The sequence below is a fragment of the Oncorhynchus mykiss genome, chromosome 12 (genome assembly GCF_013265735.2).
Source record: "Oncorhynchus mykiss isolate Arlee chromosome 12, USDA_OmykA_1.1, whole genome shotgun sequence".
Classification (NCBI taxonomy): domain Eukaryota; kingdom Metazoa; phylum Chordata; class Actinopteri; order Salmoniformes; family Salmonidae; genus Oncorhynchus; species Oncorhynchus mykiss.
The window spans coordinates 73,074,775-73,096,722 of record NC_048576.1 but is presented as its reverse complement, the minus strand read 5'-3'; the positions used below and the strand labels follow the sequence as shown (position 1 = coordinate 73,096,722).

Here is a 21,948-nt window from a genome sequence, read left to right as displayed (position 1 = left end):
AGGATTTATTTCAGCTTTTATTTCTTTCATCACATTCCCAGTGGGTCAGAAGTTTACATACACTCAATTAGTATTTGGTAGCATTGCCTTTAAATTGTTTAACTTGGGTCAAATGTTTCAGGTAGCCTTCCATAAGCTTACCACAAATAGTCGGGTCAATTTTGGCCCATTCCTCCTGACAGAGCTGGTGTAAATGAGTCAGGTTTGTAGGCCTCCTTGCTCACACATGCTTTTTCAGTTCTGCCCACAAATGTCCTATGGGATTGAGGTCAAGGCTTTGTGATGGTCACTCCAATACCTTGACTTTGTTGTCCTTGAGCCATTTTGCCACAACTTTGGAAGTATGCTTGGGGTCATTGTCCATTTGGAAGACCCATTTGTGACCAAGCTTTAACTTCCTGAATGATGCCTGGAGATGTTGCTTCAATATATCCACCAAATTTTCCAGCCTCATGATGCCATCTATTTTGTGAAGTGCACCAGTCCCTCCTGCAGCAAAGCACCCCCACAACATGATGTTGCCACCCCTGTGCTTCACGGTTGGGATGGTGTTCTTTGGCTTGCAAGCCTCTCCCTTTTTCCTCCAAACATAACGATGGTCATTATGGCTAAACAGTTCTATTTTTGTTTCATCAGACCAGAGGACATTTCTCCAAAAAGTACAATCTTTGTCCCCGTGTGCTGTTGCAAACCATAGTCTGGCTTTTTTATTGCGGTTTTGGAGCAGTGGCTTCTTCCTTGCTGAGTGGCCTTTCAGGTTATGTCGATATAAGACTCGTTTTACTGTGGATATAGATACGTTGTACCTGTTTCCTCCAGCATCTTCACAAGGTCCTTTGCTGTTGTTCTGGGATTGGTTTGCACTTTTCGCACCAATGTACGATCATCTCTAGGAGACAAAACACGTCTCCTTCCTGAGCGGTATGACTGTTTCGTGGTCCCATAGTGTTGGTACTTGCGTACTATTGTTTTTACAGATGAATGCGGTACCTTCAGGTGTTTGGAAATTGCTCCCAAGGATGAACCAGACTTGTGGAGGTCTAAAAAAAAAATTCTGAGGTCTTGGCTGATTTATTTTGATTTTCCCATGATGTCAAGCAAAGAGGCACTGAGTTTGAAGGTAGGCCTTGAAATACATCCACAGGTATACCTCCAATTGACTCAAATGAGGTCAATTAGCTTATCAGAAGCTTCTAAAGCCATGACATTTTCTGGATTTTTTTAAGCTGTTTAATTTAAAGGCACAGTCAATTTAGTGTATGTAAACTTCTGACCCACTGGAATTGTGATACAGTGAATTCTAAGTTAAATAATCTGTATGTAAACAATTGTTAGAAAACTTACTTGTGTCATGCACAAAGTAGATATCCTAACCGACTTGCCAAAACTATATTTGTTAACAACAAATTTGTGGAGTGGTTGAAAAATTAGTTTTAATGACTTCAACCTAAGTGTATGTAAAATTCCGACTTCAACTGTATATATTTTTAAAAGCATTAATGATTTGCGTACATGTAATATACTAACTATTACTATTGTTAAAAATATGAAATGGAATTACAATTGGTGAAGAGCACATTATGACTTGTTTAGGACTCGAAACTCAAAGTTTACGACTTGAGACTTGACTTGAGACTTGTCGGTCTTTACTTGAGACTTGACTCGGAATTGCCTGTCTTGACTTGGGACTTGACTTGGGACTTGAGTGCTAAGACTTGAGACTTACTTGTGACTTGTAAAACAATGACTTGGTCTAACCTCTTATCTCCTATTTGGCACGTCTCTTCTGTTGCAGTTCATAGCAGTACTGACAGATGTGTTGACATGACAACTGAGTAGAAGTTTTGAATGACCCTTCCCCCTTTTTTCCCCATGCTGGCTGATGACCTAGCTAGCCATTAACTAGCTAGCATAATGATAGCCATTAACTAGCCATTGACTAGCTAACGCGATGATGGTTACAAGGTGGTACTTATTTAAATTAGGTAAGAGAATAAGACGTTACCATTGGTGTATTAAAAGGAGGTGAATAAAAACGTATGTGATGTCACATAAAGCCTCAATCAACCCTGCCTCCTGAGTTCAAGTTTTTAACAGAGGAGGAAGTTAGTAAGTGTATGATCAAACTTCATCAATGTACCACCACCAGTCCTTTCTCATACTTTGGTCATCCTACTTTGATCTGGTTTCATCCAATTATCATCAAATATGATGAAAAATATGATTTTGACTGTGCAGGTTCTTTATTTTTTAATGAATGTAATAAAGGCCCTCACTTCTTGGCTTGGCGTGGAGTAATGTGGCAGGGAGGTCCCAGTAAACCCAGGCTCTTGGGGAAGATGTCCACCCACATCTGAATCTTTCCCTAACAATGGGGAGAGTGAGAGCCAATACAATTGGTAAGTATTCCCTAGACCAGCCTTTCTCAAATATCTCCTTGGGGAACCCCCAGAGCTAGCAGAGCTGATTCAACTTGTCAACTCAACACCAACATCAAGCCCTTACTACTTGAATCAGGTGTGCTAGTTCAGAGCTACAACAAAATGGTGAAACGTCTGGGGGTCCCCGAGGTGAGGTTTGAGAAGCACTGCTCTAGACAATGTCATGTTGTCACACAACAAACAAACACCTCGTATAGACATAACTATTTTTTTTTCTTGAATAATGTGGCCTGATAATACAGTACAATGTTTGGACGTTTCATGAGGGCAATAAGGAAACACTTCATAATAACTATAATAAACTATAAGCATTTCATTATTTCTAAATGTTTTTTTTTTTTTACATGCTTCTAAACTTTACGAAGCATTTATTAACATTTACATTGGCTTACAATGAAAGTGTTATCAGGAAAAGGGAAATAAGGTACTAACCTGGGACAGTGTAGGTTGGTAAGTACTGTAGAGAGTCCTGGTTTCCACATGCTCTGGCACCAGACCCTGTTTACTGAGGACATGCAGGGCCATCCTCTCCCTGGCTGGACCCAGGTGCTGGTGGATGACTCCGTTGGCCTCTAGCGACAGGACACACAACTCAAGTCAGGAGACAGAAGTTTGGGTTGACGTTCAGATGACTAACACATTCACTATGTTGTGGTTGAAGTAAAATGCCAAGTGTATTTAAAAAAAAAAGAAAGCACTATTCTTTCTGCTTTATCTGTGGAACTCCTCTAATAGAACTGAATGTACCTCAGATAGTTGAATACTAACTTCTTGGGCAAATCTCCCATTGAAATGGATGGTTTACATGGAGGTCAAAGTGATTTACACATCCCTCAAGTTATTAACACAACTCTTGCCTAGCTAACAACGTGTGGTTTGCTACTTAATGGTTTTCTGTACCAAAGTCCAGCAGGCTGTAGTCTCTCCCTCCGAAGGAGAGAGTGCTGCCGTCAGCAGAGGTGCTGGGTGAAGGGATCCCTCTCAGTCTGGCCAGGTTCTCCAGGATCTGGGAGGGCTTCAGCTGATCCCTCCACTGGTTGGTCCCTGAGCTGTTTTGTAACGTTATATCATTATTATAGCATGCAATACAATAGCATTCTCTAGTGGTGGCTGGATTAGGCCAGAATAAAAGTTGAGCTGAACTGGGCAACTACAGGCAATTAAAAGGCATGAATCATAATTTCAACGGATCAGAGACACAGTGGGAAAGTTGGACTGATAGACCTGTATAACGGAAAGTCGTACATTCAGTCGTACAGACAGTTGTACAGACAATCGTACAGACAGACAGTGTCACGCCTGCTCCCGCTCCCCCTCCCTGGCGCTCGAGGGCGTCAGGCTACCCGTCATCATACGCAACTGTTACCAACCTTACGCGCAGCTGCGCTCATTGGACTCACCTGGACTCTCTCACTTTGTTGATTCCCCCCTGCATATACACAACCTTTCAAAAGTTTGGAGTCACTTAGAAATGCCTTTGTTTTTGAAAGAAAAGCACATTTTTTGTCCATTAAAATAACATCAAATGATCAGAAATACAGTGTAGACATGGTTCATGTGGTAAATTACTATTGAGCTGGAAACAGCAGATCTTTTAAATGGAATATCTACATAGGCGTATAGAGGCACATTATCAGCAACCATCACTCATGTGTTCCAATGGCATGTTGTGTTAGCTAATCTAAGGTTATAATTTTAAAAGTCTAATTGATCATTAGAAAACCCTTATGCAATTATGTTAACACAGCTGAAAACTGTTGTGCTAATTATAGAAGCAATAAAACTGGCCTTCTTTAAACTAGTTGAGTATCTCAGACTGGCAAATAAAAAGGCAATTTTAAGATGGGCAAAAGAACAAGAAACTGGATAGAGGAACTCGGCCTAGAAGGCCAGCATCCCGGAGTAGCCTTTTCATTGTTGACGTTGAGACTGGTGTTTTGCGGGTACTATTTAATGAAGCTGCCAACTACACACTCTGATGTACTTGTCCTCTTGGCCTCCCACTCCTCTTTCTATTCTGGTTAGAGCCAGTTTGCGCTGTTCTGTGAAGGGAGTAGTACACAGCGTTGTACGAGACCTTCAGTTTCTTGGCAATTTCTCGCATGGAATAGCCTTCATTTCTCAGAACAAGAGTAGACTGACGAGTTTCAGAAGAAAGTTCTTTGTTTCTGGCCATTTTGAGCCTGTAATCGAACCCACAAATGCTGATGCTCCAGATACTCAACTAGTCTAAAGGCTGCCAGTTGTATTGCTGCTATAATCTTTTTTTTTTTTTTTTTTTGAATTTTACCCCTTTTTCTCCCCAACCCGGAAGCCAGCCACACCAATGCGCCGGAGGAAACACCGTGCACCTGGCCACCTTGGTTTGCGTACACTGCGCCCAGCCCGCCACAGGAGTCGCTGGTGCGCGATGAGACAAGGACCTACCGACCAAGCCCTCCCTAACCCGGGCGACGCTAGGCCAATTGTGCGTCGCCCCACGGACCTCCCGGTCGCGGCCGGTTACGACAGGGACTCTGATGGCACAGCTGGCGCTGCAGTACAGCGCCCTTAACCACTGCGCCACCCGGGAGGCCGCAAAAGGGTTTTCTAATGATCAATTAGCCTTTTAAAATGATAAACTTGGATTAGCTAACACAACGTGCCATTGGAACACAGGAGTGATGGTTGCTGATAATGGGCCTTTGTACGCCTATGTAGATGTTCCATTAAAAATCAGCCGTTTCCAGCTACAATACTAATATACAACATTAACAATGTCTACACTGTATTTCTGATCAATTTGATGTTATTTTAATTGTTTAAAAAAATTGCTTTTCTTTCAAAAACAAGGACATTTCTAAGCGACCAAAAACTTTTGAACGGTAGTGTATGTCTGCTCCTCTGTGTTGTTCCCTGTAGTCGCATTGTTTGTTGTGTCGTGTTTATGTCCAGACGCTGTTCTTGTTCCGTTACATCTGTATTAAATGGTTCACTCCCTCTACCTGCTTCTAATCTCCTGCGTTGGGCGTTACAGACAGACACACGGACACGTGCACACTCACATGCAGTAGGACTGCGGTAGGCCGCAGTAGGCGCCGAAGCGAGAGAGGAGTCTGTTCTCTAGGTCAATGACCGTCTCTCCCACTTTCTCATCTCGGGTGAGCAAGTCATAGTCGTACACAGCTATCTTCAGGTCTTTGTCTCGAGGGAGGAAACAGGACAGCTCAAACATCCTGACACAGGAGGAAGAGACAAGGTTAACTTGGTCAGATGCACTTATGTGTGCATTGTTGATTTCACTTGACTGAAACAACTTTATACATTTCAAAATAACTCATTCATCCATTCATCCATTAATCCATTCATTAATTCAACAGTTTCAGTGGCATTTTGACCGTTTTCTATTAGTGAAGGTTTTAGTTAAAACTACTACTGTAGGCCGTCATTGTAAAATAACAACTTGTTCTTAACTGACTTGCCTAGTTAAATAAAGGTTAAATATAAAATAAAAACATGTTTACCTGCCAAACTCTGGATTGAGGGTGTTTGGTTTGTAGTCATCCCTGTCATCTTTTGTTTTCTTCCCCAAAGAGATCTTGATGTAAGGGTCACACTAAAAAGCCAAAACAAACACAAATACACCCACACGCAAAGGCTATATAAGTCATGCATTTTAATGAGAACTGTCGGTTGGTGAGGGAGAGGGGCAAACGTATGTATATGTGCAGCAAAAATGCTCAGCTGAAAGTTGAAATTAATCCAGCGTTTGACATGCGCCTGATCCAGGATCGCGTTGGAAGTGTTCTCAGTGTGTAGCGTCTCTTAGAGTGTGTTTGGTGTCTACTCACCATGCCGTTGTTGTCTTTAGGCTGCAGGTCCATGCATCGCACCACGTAGATCCTGACCAGGCACTCCTTCAACCCGCTCTCAGGCAGCTCTCTGAACTGGCGTGGCAGGGCTGGCATCTCTGGGTCATCAGATAGGGGGTACACCCGGAACGAGCCCTACAGGACAGGAGACACCAGCAGGGTCAGGGGTCAAAAGTCAGGCAAGGTGTCAATAATTAGGCTGGGTTCACATATAAAGTGGAGAAAATAAGGATTTTTTATCATTGGTTCTATGTAATGTTGTTTCCCCCCCCACCAGCTGTATGTGCAGGGCTTTAAAAGGCCCCCAGTCCATGTCTCCTTGTTATTGAAAACAGGCTCTGGACAGAACTCCCTTGAAAATACATCTTAACAGGATGATATGTACACACGAAGGATCATACATTCCTAAAAGAAAAAGAGGTCTTTGATCACCTTGAACTCTCCGACCACTGAAGGGTCGTCGTCCTCATCCTCAGTCTTCCCCCGCTGCAGTCGGAACGTTTTACAGAAATCTGTCAGCCCTTGGAAATCTGGGACCTCCTCCAGCTCCCCTTCATATACCTGGGAAAACACACACATCACACTGTTATACACATGAGGACACCTACCGTAATATGTTGGGGACAAACACATATCACACAACCTGAAACACACACACACACACACACACACACACACACACACATCAAAATCCCTCGATAAAGATGACCAAAAACAGTATAAAATAAATAATACAAATACTGAGCTGTATTGTTATTTATTCTAATACAATTGCTCAGGGAAAGAGACTTTGTTAAACAAGTAATGAGAACAAATCTTTAAAAGATAGGGGTCAAAATTATTGGCACCCGTTTTCAATAGTCCAATACTTTTCCTAAAATGTTTTATAACATTGGAGAACATATTGGGAGGGATCTTAGACCATTCCTCCATACAGAATCTTTCCAGATCCTTGATATCCTTCCTCTACGCTTATGGACTGCCCTCTTCAATTCAAACAACAGGTTTTCAATGGGGTTCAAGTCCGGAGAATAAGATGGCCATTGCAAGATGATGATTTTCCAGGAGCTGGAAATATTCTGTATGGAGGAATGGTCTAAGGTCTATTGTTAACAAAATCTCTTTCTCTGAACAGTTACGTTAATATAAAATAATAAAACTCACCAATTTTTTTGAGCATACAATATAGCTCAGTATTTGTATTATGATTTTTATACAGTCTTTATTGCTTATCTTTATCAAGGGTGCCAATAATTTGGGACCTGACTGTATGTACAACCCTGATACACCTGAGGCGATACACACAATTCACACCATCATACATATAAGAAAACACACATTTCTCACAGCATCACCATTATACAGGTTGTCGTGTAAAACCCAGGCGGGTGTTAAATATTGATGGGAAAAGTCCTATGAACAATCCTTGTGACCATTGTAAGACAAAAGAGATTTAAAAAACAAACAAACAGGTAAACTGAAACCTTTCAGTCTCGGAGACAGAAGTGGTAGAAGGTTCTCACTGTACCTTCAGGGTGTCGTATCCTTTTTTGAGGTACGGCCCACACTTCTCGTGCTCTCCCACAGAGGCATAGAACTTACTCCACCAGTCAACTGCCTCCTCCTCCTGCAAAACAGGCAGACTCAAATAAGCCTCAATAACAGCACATTCAGACTCTGTCAGAAGTGTACAAGCCATCAAATCCTTGATTCCTTCCATCCTTGATGATAGGTATTCATAAAAGAAAGGAAAAATCTCACCTTCTCTTTGTGGAGCTAAGAAGAAAAACAGAATAACATCATCAGAATGTGTAACCACACAACACATTTTTGCTAGCCTGATCCCAGATCTGTTTGTACTATCTTGTCAACTCTTTGTCACTCATTGTCATGCCAAGCTATTTTTACAATACAGCAGAAACAGCCTGGCACACAGGCTACAGTCCTGGTACATTTCTGATATAACAACACAACACTAAGACAAGCTCATACTGTAAAGTCCTTCATGAGTTTTACAGTAGCTACCTCAGTATTAAGGATGGGCCTATCCTCCATGTTAATGATGATGTCTCCTTGAGTTGCTGCCATCATGGCCACTAATACAACAATACACAACAGAAAAGAAGGGGGGTAGTAGTAAATAGAGGTGGGGGGTACAGTACTTCAGCAATGTTGCATGTGGGTGTGTGTGTGTATCTGTGTGCGCATTCGTGCATACGTTCACGCGTATTTGTGTGCGTGCATACGTGGTTCTGTTTGTATGTGTGTACCTTTGGAAGACATGGCCACCTCAGCATTGGTGACGTAAGGGTCACAGCGGAACTCCTCCAGGGAGAGGGTACACTGGCCCACAATGGGCTTCCTGCCGAACGGCCGGTGGTCCATCACCTTCAGAACGATGGGAGGGGTGTACATCTCCTCTTTGGGTAGAAGCTGGGGGGAGGTGGGGGGGGGGTTAACCTGGCTCAGACAACTCACAGTGTTACCAGTGATACAGAAACTAAATTTTACATATACATATTAGACATTTAACAGACGCTCTTAGCGATTTACAATTAGTGCATACACTATAGGATCAAATCGAAGACAATCAATCAATTAAACAGAAAGCATAATATCAATCAGCTTAAATGCAGAGACATTTAAACTTGTTTATCTTAATGGTTGTCAAACATCAATAATTGAGGTCCTTAAAGCTGGAATCTGTAGTGCTGATACTTCCACGTCCGTTTGAGATATTACAACAACAAAGATGTTATTTCAAACAACGAACGCTGTTATTTTGGTTCTGACATCATTGCAGGAACGATAGAACATCAGAGTATGTACTAGAATTTTTTTTTTTTTACCATGATGATGGATGCTCATCTCCTTCGTTACAAAAACATTAACAAATGTGCCTGGGGTGACCGCAGATTAGCATTTTTTGTCATGAATCATTTTCTGGAGGCAGCTCTGCAGCGTGGTCACTAGCTGGCACAGCCACAAAGTCATAAAATCCTGTTTTAAACCTAACCTTAACATTAACCACACTGCTAACCCTAATGCCTACCCTAACCTTAAATATAGACCAAAAAGCTAATTTGAGTTTTCATGAATTTTTACAACAGAGCCAATTTTGATGTTGCAGCTTGCTGAAAGGTTGCTGGATCGAGTCGCCGAGCTGACACGGTAAAAATCTGTCATTCTGCCCCTGAGCAAGGCAGTTAACCCCCGAGCACCGAAGACGTGGATGTCAATTAAGGCTGCCCTCCGCACCTCTCTGATTCAGAGGGGTTGGGTTAAAAGCAGAAGACACATTTCAGTTGAATGCATTAAATTGTACAACTAAGTAGGTATCCCCCTTTCCCTTTCCTATCTAAGGGGAAATTTCTCAGTTCTGCCTCCAGGACAATAAACGTTAACCTACGGGGCAATGTCAACGCCAAACACAAACATATCTGAGACCAAACTAGTTAAGTATCACCTTGGATACAAATCTACAGTACGTATCCATTTTATGGTGTACAGTGAAAATACCGGTAAATACCACTCAAATATAGTACATTCATGTCACGTTCATTCAGTCACTTTGTTTACATCAAGAGCATTTGTCTTTTCCTTCCAGTCCCTGATATTAATAGTATATCTTATGGAGAGAACTGTTATACAGTACACTGAGTTTGAAGGGAAGTTGCAGTACCACTTTAAAGAAGAGGACAGACCCGGGGAAGTTGGGGTTCTTCTTGATGTTCTTGATGACGGCAGTTTGGGCGACCTCCCCCCCCACACTCCACCATGAGACTGGGAGAGGTGACTGTGGCCAACTGGTAGGTCTTCATGTTCCTCAGACCCCAGGCTAAGATCTAGGACACAACACACACACGCACACACACACATCTGAGAAAGAGAAACACAGAGGAGAATGTGTGGGTGTCTTCATGTGTGTGAATGTGTGCTTGCGTGTGTGTGTGTATGAGTTCATGCATGCACAAGCGTGCATGTGAGTGTGTGTTTGATGGTGTTGCGGACTGCCTGAGGCCTCACCTCGATGGCGGTAAGCTGTACGACAGGCCTGATTCCCTGAGGGACCATGTAGAGCGTCGCTCCTCGTCTGGGGGGCACCAGGGGCAAGTCACTCTCATTGGCCTAAAAGTAATACACATCAATCAATCAATTAAATGTATTTCATATTGTGATGTTCACAAAAAAGTACTCTACAGTAACTCGATCTGGACTGGAGTTGATGGAAGTTGCACCAACTACTGACAAACAGTCAGATATTTTCCACCCACCTGGCGCTTGAGGTTAGGGGTAGAGCAATCTGATCCTAGATCTGTGGTTAGGAGCTACTTTCACCTTAAAAACACTGCAACACGGGGCACTATCCAGCTAGCCTATTTGCTTCATTGGAAGTTGTGGGAACGTACTTTTTTGGTTTCCCATTTGTTCTGATAGAGAAGCCATAAGAGAAGCCACGTTCTTAGAACGTAAGTGAAAATTTAAGTTGCAGGGAGGTTCTGAGAATATTTTATTATGGTTCTCTGAATGTTTTCTAAACTTTCTGAGAATGGAAATTCTAGGTTATTTGAAGGCAATTAAATAACGTTCTGAGACTTTAAATAAAACTGCTAGCTCAGTTTGGGTTAACTGTTTTGAACTCCAAGCACAGACAGGACACATACAAACACATTTATTTTTTGTTGTGGCACAGCGTCAGCGAGATGCAAACCTATGAGCTTCCGTTGTCTATTCATGGAATTAGCCCACTGCACCACCAGGTTGGAGCTAGCATGCCATATTTTTTTTCAACTCAAAGCTGTTCATTTTAGTCTATTCAAACAGACCCCATTTCAAAGGAAACAAGTACTCATTAAGAGCAGGTGTGGCCAATTAGTGGGCGTGGCCAACACACCTGAACACACTTAACAACTTAGAGGATAGAGAGTTTTGTTGATGCTGAGAAGAACGGAATGTATATGTTTTTAAGATACATTCTAAAAACGTTCTGTGCACGTTACAAAAAAAAGTTTTCTTAACGTTCTCCGAACAATTTGAGAACATGACTTTAAATAGAACCATGAGGAAACCTGTAGGAAAAGTTATTCTGAAGTACTGAAATTCCCACAGAAGAATGTTGTTTCTTAACGTTCTCTGAGCTATTTCGGAACATTCCCAATGTCAAACAAATTGGAGAATGTTGCTAGAACTACCAGAATATTAATTGAAAGTAACCATCTTTGAACTTTTAGGAAACGTTCTGTTAAGGTAATGAAATACCAAGAAAATCGATTTTTTTGTAAGGTTCCTTAAATGTGTGGAAAATGTTCCAAAGCCAATTAACTATCCCGCACCATTCCCTGGAAAGTTGCGGGAAGGTTGTATGCAAAATAACCATAGGACTACAAAGGTTTCACCAAGCTCTAAGAAACATATGGTTCTCAGAACATTGTGTGCTAGCTGGGTAGTACTTTACCTTGTCTTTCAGCAATAGCTCAGCAGCCACCAGCATCTCTCCCGCGTTGCGGCCTTTCTTGGTGATAGGGAACCACAGCAGTTTGGGGGAGACCACCGTGCCGAGGTTCAGCTTCACCACAGGGGGGCACGTACAGCGACCCATGGCCTCGTCTTTACCCTGAGAGTCGGACACAGCACAGGGATATGTAGCATCTACATTTACATTTTAGTACATTTAGCAGACACTCTTTTTCAGAGCAACTTGCAATCAGTGCATTCGACTAAAGTAGGCAAAACATCTACATATCCAGATAATTTCAAGTAAAACCTTCAAAAATAACTAGCTAATAGTACAAGAGTAACAGTAAAAAACACAAACACAACAGTTATTTTGCTATTTTTTTGTCTCAAGGACAGTACACTCATCCAAGATGCTTCCAACATACACGCTTAAAAAAAATAAAAATAACAGATAGCTAGACAAGTATCAACTGCTTGCACTAGTCAAAAACAATGGAACCGAAATATTCTCGAACTTACAATATGACACTGCTGAAATAGACAGGGCTGGATGTGACTTAACAGGGCACAGGTGAATAAGTCCAGGTGAACAGGCAGTGGATGGAAATTGACGGGTGTAATGTATTGACTTGACTGGTGAATCACAGGATTCATTGAAATGTACTTAGTGGTGGTCACACACATTGACCACATATAAGTGTATCACATGTATGTACAGTGCTCGGCTGGTATTGCACCACTAAGTGTCGCTAATACACTACAACTGGTAGGGTAAGTGAGGGTAGGATAGGGTACATACCACCTGGTCACTGTCATAGAGCTCCAGCACCACGTTGGGGGGGTTGTGTGCAATGGTCTGGGGGTCTCCATAGATCTCGATGTCATTAAAAATGAGGGTCTGGTCCCAGGTGGGGTTCAGAGTGGCTCTGATGACCTCCGTGGTCTTACTCACATGGAGGAAGGACACATGGGCGTAGGGATCTGAAGCAGGAGACCAGAGCACAAATGGTTTGGATGTAACATCCCGCTTGGTAAGTTGAAAAAAAGTGAGCTATCCATTTATCTGCATTTTATGATGTTCCTCACCTGAGAAGCTGTCCCTGTCCATGGCGATGAGATTCCTGGCCTGATAGACATACACCCTCAGATGGTACATATACGACCCTGAAGAGAGAGTGATTGTGATTTAATGTCATCTGAAAAGTGTGGGCCCAGACTTCCTGAGAGGAAGAGCAGTGGAGTGGAGGAATCTGAGGAGAAATCAACATTTAGGCTGTGGCCAGACAGAGATTGTCCGTAAAAAACAACAACGTTTGGGCCAGTGTTTTTTCAATACCTTCACGAACAAAGGAGATGATGAATGTCTATCTGTCAACAAAAAAATGCTGATATTGTCCATCTTGTTAAGTACGCAACTCGTATGCAAAATGTGGAGATTATTTGACTTTTTTTGATGGAAAAACCGGGACCAATGCTTATGTGTTTTTCATACTCTTTCATCTATCTCTGTGTGGCCACAGCCTTAATCACTTAATCAGTGTCTGCAATCAGCTGGCATGGGTCAATGTTACTCACGGTCAAAGTTACAGGAAACGGTGGGTGTGTTGGCACCAAACAGTCTGGCAGCGTCCTTCTTACTGGCCTTCTCATCAACATCTACCCCCTGTAGACAAAACACAGAGGCTGAGTTTACAAAGACACCCCCAGTCTGATCTCTTCCCACTAATTGGTCTTTGGACCAATCAGATCAGCTCTTTTGCCAATAAGTGGGAAAAAGATCAGAATTGGGCTGCCTGTGTAAATACAGCCAGAGAGACAGAGACCAGTTCAGAACAGGACTAGCAATGCCTTCATTAGAGAGATGGGTAATTCTAGAGTGGTGAAAGTTGAATACATTTGTCTTTATTTTATAGTTATTACTTTAGCATGATCATCCATTAGGAAAATATGTGCATTGAGCTCAAGCTCATCATGACATGACATCAAGACATAATAACACAACCATGGCCCAGTCCAAAAAAATGAACCCTAGACCCTACTCCCTAGACACATAGAAGATTTTAAATTATTGGACCCTGCTGGAGCTATAACGATATTGCTTAAATCTATCCAATCCTCTTGAATCTCCATACGTGTCCAGGGACTAGGGGTTTGGGTTTGTTTCGGGATAGGGCCCATGATGGTACAGCAGCACAAATAGCACACCACCGTGAATAAATAAATAGGGCATGAGTCAACTCTTGGTCTAATCTATGCCTTTTGAGTGCGTTGCCAACAAGGATCACTGGGCAGGAAGGAGCAGATGGAGGAGAATAATGAGAGGATATTATAATCAAGATAACACACTAAAAGGCATTTGGCCAAATTCCATTTTATTATCATGGACTGGGTTTCCCAAAGCCTTTTGATGGGTTCTGACTTTTAGATATGAAATACACATATTCATGTCACTGAGGGAGAGAGGGAATGTATAATGTTTACATTCTGTCAGGATATGTTGTTCTTAGCCATCAGGGATCCTATGGTAGGAGAAGAAACACAGTCTGGTACAAGTCAACATGGCAGCCGTGAGTTGGGGAGGTGTGAGCAATTTGGGCAGAGGTCAGGTTAGATGAAGTGAGGAAGAATATAAATGACTCATCTTCTAGAAAGCAACAGATTGGCTGTTCCAATGTGTAACGAGGGGCTCAGCACAGTAGAAATGGTTAAATACCAGTGCTTGTGTGAATATGTTCCCTGTCTTACGCAGCTGTATGACCCAGTGGGTGAAAAGATTAGCTTTAATAAGCGTCTGTGAGTTTTTTTTTTATCTAGAACCTAACACTTTGTAACTAAAGTAGTACTATATTTGTCTCCACAACCCAGTCTCACAGCTGAGAGAGCAACAATTATAAAATTGATGATTGATAGTCAATCTTCTGCCCGTGAAAAAACAACATTTGTAAAATGAAGCACTTTTGATGTACTTTGATGTGTGACTTGAGAGTCTACTTTAAGTCTAGCCTTCCTGTGTAGTCAATTGTTTTTGAACTCAGAAGAAGTTACTAACCAGCGCCCCCTCCAGTCTGAAGATGGCTGATGCTCCTATCCCGTCTGACGGAGCCATCTTGCGTCTCCAGCGGCGACGGCGGAATGTGTCAGACGAACGCTCATTCCTGTGGAACTTCCAGCCAATCAAGGACGAGTATTCCCAGCCTTCGCCGGGATCCCGCCTCTGTAGAGTCAACAGAGAGGCAGTGGGCAGTGTGTAAGAACTAGAACTTTAGCACTTGAAATTGACATACAGACACACACATGCTTCCACTCTACCCTGCACACTAAACATTTTCCTCCTCTCTTCTTCTATAACCTCTTCCTTCTCCTTCATCCTCCTTTCCCTTCTTCTCCTCCTCCTTCCCCTTCTCCTTACTCTTCCTCCTGTTCCTCTTCCTTCTCTTCATCCTTCCCCTCCTCTATCTCTTCTATAACCTCTTCCTTCTCCTCCATCCTCCTTTCCCTTCTTCCCCTTCCTCTTTCTTCTCCTCTTCCTCCTTTTCCTCTTCCTTCTCGTACCTTCCTCTTCCTCCCTTACCTCCTCATCTTCCTTCTCCTTCTCCTCCTTCCCCTCCTCCTCCTCTTCCTTCAACTCCTCTTCTTCCTTCTCCCTCCCCCTCCTCCTTCTCCTCCTCCCTCCGCTTCTCTTCTTCCTCCTCCGCTCACCTCAGGTGCTGCTTTAGTGTCTGTTATTTTCCTGCGTGGCCGTAAGAGTCTCTTCCTGCGGTGGATGTGGTACATCTTCTCTGCTGCTCCCCAGGACTTGGGCTTGTCATCGGGGGGAATGGTGACGCCATACTCCCAACCTGGTATACAACACACACAGTGACAAACGGTATACAGAGTCAGAGGACATTCAGCTTTATACTGTAGTATCATATTGGTTATAATAGGTAAAGTCAAAATACAGTACAGAAGAGGTGTATCAATTAAATTGTATACAATACAGTGCCATATTGTTCTACATATGATAATGCAATCCTTAAACAATATTGATTGTTTGATTGAAACAAGTATACACCAGTGTATTATAAAATCAATTCCAGTGTAGTATCATCTGGGTTATGAAGGAGGATAATTCCACTGCTTCTTTACCTTTCTCATCCACAGCCCTGTTGCTGTCGAAGCTCCAGTCATCCTCCCACTTCCAGCCAGCAGGACACTCTATCTCCCCTGGACTCTGGCTCTTCTGCCCATTCTACACAGAACAGTCACAGTCAGTCACTTCCAACATTACACAGTGGCTGTATATCAACATGTGACAATGACACCACATTACAACATCAAAACAATACAGAGACGCACTGTTTATAAAAGTAGGGAAGTAGCACTCTATTTTCTCCTCTGGGTATTCTGTGTGGGAGGGATTGATTCACATTGGTTTCTAGTCTCCTATCAAGTATTTAAGTAAGCCTCTCTATATATGGGATTCATTGAAGCAAGCACGATTGTGGTAAAAGGTAGCCAGCTGTCTGTGTAAACTCCCCGACATCAAAACAATAGGCATCACAGTTTGAAAACATCAAGGCTACGCAGCTTAGCCTGAAATCCAGACCTGTTTTCATTCCTAGTACTCGGTGTCATATGCCAAACAGTCTGGACATTTGGCAATTTCAACGTTCAATATCCAGAATTTTAAGAACAACTATAAATACTGTTATTAAGAAACAACTTTTATTTTATTTTTAGCTACAATTCTTGGCATGTCAAGGAGAGACAAAAAGTGGAATGGTACTCAGGCTATATGCAGCTCTCTTGACAAGGGAAACATGACTTAAAACAAGACAGTGAGTGATATGTGCATAAAATGAATCCATGGAAGAGCACCTGTTGCTATTTAGTCTAGTAGATCAAATTGCATAAGAAACAGACTAAATGGCTTCAGTTTCGTTGGCCTCTTTTCGTAAGAAAATTCATTAATTCTCCTAAAGGGAGAATTAATGTGACACTGAGGGGTCAGCTTAACTTCTCAGTGTTACATATTTTTTCCCTCTTCCCTCTTGTAGATAGAGGGGTCTGAGTACAGGCGACAGGGTTGTCTCTAGCAATAGTGTGTGTATCTGTGTGTGTTGCTCTGTCTCACCACATCTGTGAAGGGGTCGGCAGCAGCCTTCCACTCCCCGCCAATGAAACGTGTCTCGTTCTGGTAGACTTCGTCTGTGAACTCTGTGTGCCCCGCGTCTGCTTCTGTTAGCAGGCTGAATAACACAGACACACACGTTTGTTTGACAATCCTTGTGTGGACCAAACAATTGATTGCCATTCAAAATCCTATTTTCCTTAACCCCTAACCCTAACCCTAACTCCTAAACCTAACCCTAATTGTAACCCTAACCGTAAACCTAACCCATAAGCCTAAAATAGCCTTTTTCCTTGTGGGGACCGGCGAAATATCCCCACTTGTCAAAATGTTCCTGGTTTTACTATCCCTGTGAGGACTTCTGGTCCCCACAAGGTTGGTAAAAACCAAACACAGACATACACATCACAAATAGCGGGCTTGATCCCACTAACCTATCGAGTACTGGCAGCTGGAGCTTAGACGAGGAATGCTCACCTCTAGTGGAAAGAAGGTAGGATTGAACCACTGAAGAAATGTCTTGAAAAAGGTCAAATCAATGAGGTAACTGTCTGGGGAAAGGTCAAATCAACCAAATCATTGAGGTAACTGTCTGGGGAAGTGTTTCTATAGGAGTACTATGAGGGGGCTGGTGTTGTGCACTCCTGACTCAGAGGCAAACAATGAGGACTTAGGTGGAGTGGATGAGGTGGAAATGGGACTATTGGGTACTGAGTACTATACTCAGTACTATGACTCTCTGCACATCAACAGAGACGGAAAGAGGATGATTCCCTAACCACAACCACAGACAATGCCAGACCAAGCTAGATTTGTGTGGGTGGGCTAGTCCAACTGAAATGTAAACTACTGAAAACAAACAATGAAAACAGGAAGTTTCTACTTAAATTAAATTATTTATAGCGCTAGAGATCTCCTGCTCACCATCTATCAGGGTCCACAAACTTCTGTGTGTGTGTGTGTGTGTGTGTGTCTGAGTGAGCTTGTGTGAGTGTGTGTGGATATGAGTATAAGTATGCGTGTATGAGTGAGTATGAGTGTGTGTGTGTGTGTGTGCGCGCACATCGTACATGTGGTTGTGTGTGTGTTTAAGCATGCCAACAGGTCACTCTCACCCTCTCTCGGGGTCGACGAACCACTCGCCTTCCCACTCCCACGCCCTGGGGGGCATGAATCGCTCCTGTTTCAGCTTCACCTTCCCAGTCACGTCAGAGAACTTATGCCGGCACACCAACCCTGTGGTGCCCCATTTCCCAAACACCAGGGCCTGGTTCTCATACTGAGGGTGAAGAGGGAGAGCGAGAACGAGGAGGTGAAGGAAAAGAAATTCATCAGCATAGTAAAGACCAGCCAAAAATACCAACTTTAGTACTGTAAAACAAAGCATTGCCACAAAACCCATGTGAATAACAATAACAATACCATTTCTGCGAACACACTGAAGGTTCCCTCTGAGAAGCTGTTGAACTTCTTCTCGTGGGCAGACAGGCCCAGCCACATGTTGACACGGAGCTGGACAGGGATCTTCACGCCTTTGTTTTTGTCCATGGGGTACTGGCCGAAACAAACAAACAACAAAACTAAATACTATACATCGGGGTTGAGCGGTACACCGATTTTCATATCTAGCACTAATCGGCATTAGCTACCTTTAGCTAACCGGCTAGTGTTTAAATGATATATTGAAATTATATATTGAAAATCCTACCTGGGTTATTTCGAAATACACTGGTATTTGGTATATACGGTGTATCGTCCAACCCTACTGTACATCATCTATGTGTCACGAGTCCGACCGAGGGTGGCTCCAATTCCCGGTCGGGTGTCGCTCGGCGGTCGCCCTCTTCCCAGCATAGGGCGCTAGTCGATTCAGGTGCAGCTGGGAACCTTATGGATTGCGGACCCTTAAGTTAGGGTCTCCTCGAGTTTCTTTTTTGTGAAGAAAAAGGAGGGAGGTTTGCGTCCGTGTATTGATTATAGAGGTCTAAACGCCATCACAGTGGGGTATAGTTACCCACTACCTCTCATCGCTACGGCGGTGGAATCATTTCACGGACTTCTTCACAAAACTGGATCTCAGAAGCGCATATAGTCTGTTGCGTATTTGGACGGGAGATGAGTGGTTAACCGCATTTAGTACCACATCGGGCCACTATGAGTACCTCGTCATGCCGTATGGGTTAAAGAATGCTCTAGACGTTTTTCAATCCTTTGTAGACAAGATTCTCAGGGACCTGTGCGGGCAGGGAGTGTTTTTTTATATTGATGACATTCTGATCTACTCGGCCACTCACACCGCGCATGTGTCTCTGGTACGCAAGGTGCTTGGTAGACTGCTGGAGCATGACCTATACGTCAAGGCTGAGAAATGCGTGTTCTCTAAACGAGCCGTCTCCTTCCTGAGGTTATCGCATTTCCACCTCGGGGGTGGTGATGGAGGGTGACCGCATTAGGGCCGTGCGTAATTGGCCGACTCCGACCACGGTAAAAGAGGTGCAGCGGTTTTGGGGTTTTGCCAACTACTACCGGAGGTTTATCCGGGGTTTTGGCCAGATAGCGGCTCCCATTACCTCACTGCTGAAGGGGGGCCCGGTGCGGTTACAGTGGTCAGCGGAGGCGGACGGAGCTTTCAACAGGTTGAAGGCGCTGTTCACGGATGCACCCGTGTTGGCGCATCCGGACCCCTCTCTAGCATTCATAGTGGAGGTGGACACCTCCGAGGCTGGGGTGGGTGCCGTGCTATCACAGCGCTCGGGTACGCCACCAAAACTCCGCCCCTGCGCTTTCTTCTCAAGGAAGCTCAGCCCAGCGGAGCGTAACTATGATGTGGGGGACTGGGAGTTGCTAGCGGTGGTCAGAGCTCTGAAGGTGTGGAGACACTGGCTTGAGGGGGCTAAGCACCCCTTTCTCATCTGGACCGACCACCAGAATCTGGAGTATATTCGGGCAGCTAGGAGACTGAACCCACGTCAGGCAAGGTGGGCCATGTTCTTCACCCGGTTCCGGTTTACATTGTCTTATAGACCGGGCTCCCAGAACGTAAAGGCTGACGCACTGTCCCGCCTTTACGACACGAAGGATAGGTCCACCGAACCTACTCCCATCCTTCCCGCCTCAAGGCTGGTAGCACCAGTGGTATGGGAGGTGGACTCGGACATCGAGCGGGCGTTACGGGCTGAACCCGCGCCTCCTCAGTGTCCGGCGGGGCGAAAGTACGTGCCGCTTGGTGTTCGGGACCAACTGATTCGGTGGGCTCACGTCCTACCCTCCTCGGGTCATCCTGGGGTGACGAGGACAGTGGGGAGCCTTCGGGGGAGGTATTGGTGGCCTACCTTGGCTAGGGACGTTAAGGTTTATGTCTCCTCCTGTTCGGTGTGCGCCCAGAGTAAGGCTCCTAGGCACCTTCCTAGAGGGAAGTTACAACCCCTCCCCGTTCCACAACGGCCATGGTCACATCTATCCGTAGATTTCCTGACCGATCTTCCCCCGTCTCAGGGGAACACCACGGTTCTGGTGATTGTGGATCGGTTCTCTAAGTCCTGCCATCTCCTCCCGTTGCCTGGTATCCCTACAGCCCTACAGACTGCGGAGGCATTATTCACCCACGTCTTTCGGCACTACGGGGTGCCGGAGAACATAGTTTCTGATCGGGGCCCCCAATTCACGTCCAGAGTATGGAGGGAATTCATGGAACATTTGGGGGTCTCTGTCAGCCTGACCTCCGGTTATCACCCCGAGAGTAATGGGCAGGTGGAGAGAGTGAACCAGGAGGTGGGTAGGTTTCTGCGGTCGTATTGCCAGGATCGACCAGGGGAGTTGGCACGATACATTCCCTGGGCTGAAATGGCCCAGAACTCACTACGCCACTCCTCTACTAACGTGTCCCCTTTTCAGTGTGTGTTGGGGTACCAGCCGGTCCTGGCACCATGGCATTCGAGCCAGACCGAAACTCCTGCGGTGGAGGAATGGGTACAGCGCTCCAAGGAGACCTGGAGGGCCGTCCAGGAATCTCTCCGACAAGCGAGTGGACGGCAGAAGAGGAGTGCTGACCGCCACCGCAGTGAGGCCCCCGTGTTTGTACCGGGGGACAGGGTCTGGCTCTCGACCCAAAACCTGCCCCTCCGCTTGCCCTGCCGGAAGCTGGGTCCGCAGTGTGTAGGGCCCTTTAAAGTCCTGAGGAGAATAAACGAGGTGTGTTATCGATTACAACTCCCTTCCTATTATCGTATTAACCCCTTGTTTCATGTGTCTCTCCTCAGGCCGGTTGTAGCTGGTCCCCTGCAGGACAGTGAGGTGCCGGAGGTCCCTCCCCCCCTCTGGACATCGAGGGGTGAGGGGCCTGCAGTACTTCGTGGACTGGGAGGGGTACGGTCCGGAGGAGAGGTGCTGGGTACCGGTGGGGGACATCTTGGATCCATCAATGTTGAGGGATTTCCATCGCCTCCATCCGGATCGCCCTGCAACTCGTCCTCCGGGTCGACCTCGAGGCCGGTACTGTCACAAGTCCGACCGAGGGTGGCTCCCCTTCCCGGTCGGGTGGCGCTCGGCGGTCGTCGTCGCCGGCCTATTAGCTGCCACTGATTGTCTTTCCTCCCCCTCCTTGTATGTTTATTGTTAGCACCTGTTAGTGAATCATTAGTTGGGCTTTATTAGAAGGCCGGCATGCCTGTTTCTTTGTGCGGGATTAATTATTGTGACCTTCGGTTATGTAGTAGAGGAACGTGTTTGTTCCTGGTCGTGAGAAAAACTAGTTGAAAGGACATCAGTTTCTGATTATAATGACGTCATTTCAACCAGTTTCGCTTCAATATCCACTAACAATGTCTGTGGCATCAGTTTTAAGTCTCTGTACACCTTAGTAATAACTGCATGAAGACTGTCTTAGTCCTGCTGCAGTATTCCTGTACTATTATCATACCACTATACCAGGCAATTAGATTCAGCAGCGGGCTGATTTTTGTCAGATCGGATGGTCGGGAGCTGGAACATAATTAGAATAATTTGTACACTGCAAATTGACCACAACTAATTCCAAAAAGAGATTGTATTTGAAAATAATACTTTCATACCTTGATTACATTGAGAC

At 44.5% G+C, this 21,948-nt stretch overlaps 1 protein-coding gene across 1 annotated transcript in view; it reads right to left on the bottom strand.

Moving 5' to 3' along the window:
• The window catches only part of LOC110538277 (myoferlin), a 64,043-nt gene that overhangs the window by 7,185 nt on the left and 34,910 nt on the right, over positions 1-21,948 (bottom strand). Inside the window, 24 exon segments of the mRNA XM_036938321.1 lie at positions 2,277-2,365; positions 2,874-3,013; positions 3,342-3,490; positions 5,486-5,656; positions 5,945-6,036; positions 6,272-6,427; positions 6,725-6,853; positions 7,821-7,919; positions 8,054-8,068; positions 8,318-8,388; positions 8,563-8,725; positions 9,975-10,058; positions 10,060-10,137; positions 10,319-10,420; positions 11,748-11,906; positions 12,549-12,730; positions 12,836-12,913; positions 13,325-13,412; positions 14,799-14,963; positions 15,449-15,588; positions 15,878-15,980; positions 16,866-16,980; positions 17,978-18,141; positions 18,285-18,416. Coding sequence (XP_036794216.1) covers positions 2,277-2,365; positions 2,874-3,013; positions 3,342-3,490; positions 5,486-5,656; positions 5,945-6,036; positions 6,272-6,427; positions 6,725-6,853; positions 7,821-7,919; positions 8,054-8,068; positions 8,318-8,388; positions 8,563-8,725; positions 9,975-10,058; positions 10,060-10,137; positions 10,319-10,420; positions 11,748-11,906; positions 12,549-12,730; positions 12,836-12,913; positions 13,325-13,412; positions 14,799-14,963; positions 15,449-15,588; positions 15,878-15,980; positions 16,866-16,980; positions 17,978-18,141; positions 18,285-18,416 — 2,864 coding nt within the window.